Source organism: Pteropus medius, unplaced genomic scaffold (genome assembly GCF_902729225.1).
Source record: "Pteropus medius unplaced genomic scaffold, Ma_sr-lr_union100, whole genome shotgun sequence".
Taxonomy (NCBI): domain Eukaryota; kingdom Metazoa; phylum Chordata; class Mammalia; order Chiroptera; family Pteropodidae; genus Pteropus; species Pteropus medius.
Genome location: NW_024341895.1, coordinates 117,808 through 121,701, shown reverse-complemented (window position 1 = coordinate 121,701; position 3,894 = coordinate 117,808). Strand labels below are relative to the sequence as shown.

Genomic DNA, 3,894 nt, shown 5'->3' with positions numbered 1-3,894 from the left:
GAATCAAATTTGGCAGATGGATGTAACCCACATTCCTGAATTTGGTAGATTAAAATATGTACATGTTACTGTAGATACATTTTCTGGATTCATTTTCGCTTCTGCTTTGACTGGTGAAGCCACTAAACATGTTATTAATCACTGCTTACACTGCTTTGCAGCTTTTGGATGTCCTCAAATTCTTAAGACAGACAATGGCTCTGGTTATATTAGTGCTGCTTTTAAAACATTTTGCTCTCAGTTACATATTGAACATAAAACTGGTATTCCTTACAACCCACAAGGTCAAGGCATTGTGGAACGTGCCCATGGCTTTCTAAAGACTCAACTTGAGAAAATAAAAAAAGGGGAGTTATACCCCTATTCTCCACAAAATTATTTAAATCATGCCTTATTCATTTTAAATTTTTTAAATTTGGATGCCAAAGGGCACTCTGCAGCTGAGCGCTTATGGCATCCCACTACTACTTCTAATTATGCCACTGTAAGATGGAAAGATCCATTAACTGGACAATGGAATGGACCAGATCCTGTACTAATATGGGGACGAGGGCATGTTTGTATTTTTCTGCAGGGAGCTGACGGAGCACGCTGGTTGCCTGAACGACTAGTGCAGCATGCCGAAAATGAACATCGAGATTATTCTTCTGATGGGAATACTGATTAATCCAACAGCTTATGCTGCAGTGCATTGGGCTTACATCCCGGATCCTCCGGTACTACATCCAACTGTTTGGTCTGGGCCACAGATCCAGGTTTTTTCTAATAACTCTAGACTTCTAGGATTGCCATCAGCCATGGAACAGCAATATGTATATGATAATTTTAATTTTTCTGGATCAGCAATAGGACTACCTATTTGTTTTCTATTCAATTCTACTTCCCAACCTGGGTGTTTGAATATCACGGAGCAGCCTTGGCCTAGGAAAGGAGGAGCTGTTATGCTTGGGGCTCCTGATGGCGAAGCTGTAAGCAACAATGATACGATCCCGTTTGAACTTTGTCACTCGAAGAGGCGTGTGCAAAAAGATTCAGTATGGTGGCATCGTTGTCATCAAGAGAATGTCACTTTGTACCCAGTAACAGGATTTAATGAAACTGTTTGGGACTTCTCTCGGCCTTATGACACTGGGACTGCTTTATCTGCTGGACTCTGGAAAACAAGCTCTGGCGCTTGGCAGACTCATATTTGGAAACTGGCTGCCGGACTTGTGACAATGAATATTAGCATAACTAATGAATCTCTGACCAATTCACACAGTAGTATTTCAGGAGAAAGATTCTCATATGCCCTTAGAACTTGTGTTAATGTCCCATACATATTATTGTTAGGAAATTTCAATATTACCGTAGATAATAATACTAATCAATTTAATGTATCTTGTAATAATTGTCAGCTGTCTAATTGTGTTACTCCTGTTAACACTTCTGTTCTCGTGCTTAGACAACTGCCATTTATAATGGTTCCTGTTAACCTTACAGGCCCTTGGTTTGATGAATATGGGTTACAGGTTTTACAAGAAATTAACATGGCCTTAGGAAGATCTAAAAGGGCTGTGGCTGTTGTTGTGGCAGGTATTCTTGCAGTTGTCGCCTTGGTGGTTACAGCCACCACTGCTGCCATATCCTTGTCTAACTCTGTGCAAACTGCAACATTTGTTAATGATCTGACAAAAAATGTTTCATTAGCTATGGGATCTTAAGAAAGTATTGATGAAAAAATTGAACAAAAATTAGATGCACTATATGAAACAGTAAACTTTTTGGGAGAAGAAGTTCAAGCCTTAAAATTGTCCTCCCGCTTACGTTGCCATGTACAATATCGATGGATTTGTGTAACTCCAAAAAGGTATAATAATACCACCCATCCTTGGGATAAGATAAAAAATCTTTTACAAGGGATCTGGCATAGTGCTAATATGTCATTAGATTTAGTTCAATTACATCGAGACATTTTAGCCTTAAAAGAAGCTCCCGAACTACAAATAAATACTGATGAAACAGTGCAAGAATTTATAAAGGGTTTAAAAGGTTTAGTCCCTACTTGGGGACCATTTACTCATTTATTAGGATTTGTTATCATTCTAGCCTGTTTCATGTTAGTCATCTTGTGTTTATTGCCATATCTGTTGAAATGCGCAATACGAGCAGTGCGAGATGTTGGTTCCGAGATACATGCAATAAAATTAAGAAATAAAAATACCCCAGTATAGTGGCTGGTAGTCAAAGACGGGTAAGGACTTCTTGGAAACTGGACAACCTAAGACAGGGCATGTATGATGGAATACATGTTCCAATGACGGGTAAGCTCCATGTTTCGCAGGAAGCCACCTAAGACAGGCACAGTCTACTATAAAGTAAAAAAGGGGGAATTGTAGGGAGATAATGCTCCCCAAATTCAAAAGAGTGCATGGTTTATCTCGGGAGACCTGCTTGCATAAAAAAGAAAAGGCTGGTTCTGTGGAATTCCAGGAAGAAGAAGATTAAGTATAGATAAGGGAGTGTCAAAGGGAGTGCCGATTGTACCTTGATCTTCAGGATCATGTTATCTTGGGATACCAAAAGGAACAGATTATGTATAAAAAGAAGGATAAGAAATAAACTCGGAGAGACAGTTGTGAGATCTGCTCTCCCTCCTGCACCCTGTCTGTCTTCTCTTTTTTCTCAGTCCCCGCTCCCCCATTCAGGTACCCGGTTTGACTTGGTCGGCTGGCTTCCGACAAGGTTCCCCATGGTTTTAGCCATAGGGAATGAACACTTTTATTTTTGTAGGATGCCAAGTAAGATCTCTGTTGTTCCTGTTTCTCCTTCCACAGGTGTGGGGAAATGGGTTGTTAGCCATCCCAGTAGACACCTTCCTTTGTTCTGCAGGTGTCCCCTGGCCTGGCTGCAGGGCTGATCAGCATATTGCAGTCTCTGAATGAGGCTTGATTAATATGTTTAATTCCCTTGCCTCCTTCTTACATTAAACGGGCACAGGCCAAAGGCCCTGAGGTGAGAGCAGGCCGGCATGTTCAAGAAATCTCTCTGAGAACTGAGTCTGGACGATATTTAGCAGAGCTAAAAGATGAGCAGTGTTCTTATCGTTGTAAGACACTTGGAGCAGTTCCCGGAGATGACGAAGGCCTGTGCAGAGAACTGTGAAGCCATGGGAGGGAGGGGGAGCAGAGGGGTGAAGAACAATGAAAGCAGGGGAGGCCGAGTCATCAGCGATGGGAGTGTGAGCGGCAGAGTGAGCTGTTTCCCTGGGGTCAGATCCAGCCAGGCGGGGATGGTGTCACCAGGGACAGGGACAGTGCTGGGCTTTAGAAAGTGGAATCGGTGCTGCAATGGCCTGGGACTCTCCGTGGGGAGTTGAAATCCCCCTCACCCTCCTCTCAAAATCTTCGTAGCAGCTTAGGCCTGAGCTGCAAAGGCCAGTTCCGCTGAGAGCCACACCCACCTTCCTGGCAGAATGCTGGTCTCAGGTGTCATTAAGGAACCAGGGAAGAGTTTGTTGAATGATATCAGATTTCCCTGCTAGGCCGGCTCTCCTTGAGAGAGGGACCTCATGATCCGTCCTGCTCATTTCTCTGTCTCCAGTGCCCATAAAACCTAGAGAAGGGTCAATGTTTACTGTGGACACACCTTCTCTCTCAGGGCCTTGGGACCAGGGAAGAGCCCAGTTTCCCCAGGTCCATCAAAAAGGATGAACAATCTGGAGTCAGGTTTCAGCAAATCTAAGGAAGATGCTCCAAGGAATCCCCAAAACAGGGGGAGAGGAAAGGGAAGCAGTCCTTCAGAACAGAGTGGGGGTTCCCTAGGGCGCAGTGTGGAAGGCTCCGGCCAGCTGTTGAGCAGTACGATGTGTGGCCCCCTCCTCAGTCTCAGAGACAGAAAGATGGTGGAAAGTCC

General features: G+C 43.7%; 1 protein-coding gene across 1 annotated transcript in view; it reads left to right on the top strand.

The window, feature by feature from the left end:
• Positions 1-2,280, top strand: part of LOC120598553 (endogenous retrovirus group K member 5 Gag polyprotein-like) — an 18,805-nt gene extending 16,525 nt beyond the window's left edge. The window contains exon 2 of the mRNA XM_039857414.1: positions 1,694-2,280. Within this exon, the coding sequence (XP_039713348.1) occupies positions 1,694-1,737 (44 nt within the window). The 3' untranslated portion in view covers positions 1,738-2,280. The remainder of the gene's footprint in view (positions 1-1,693) is intronic.
• Positions 2,281-3,894: the final 1,614 nt, after the last annotated feature.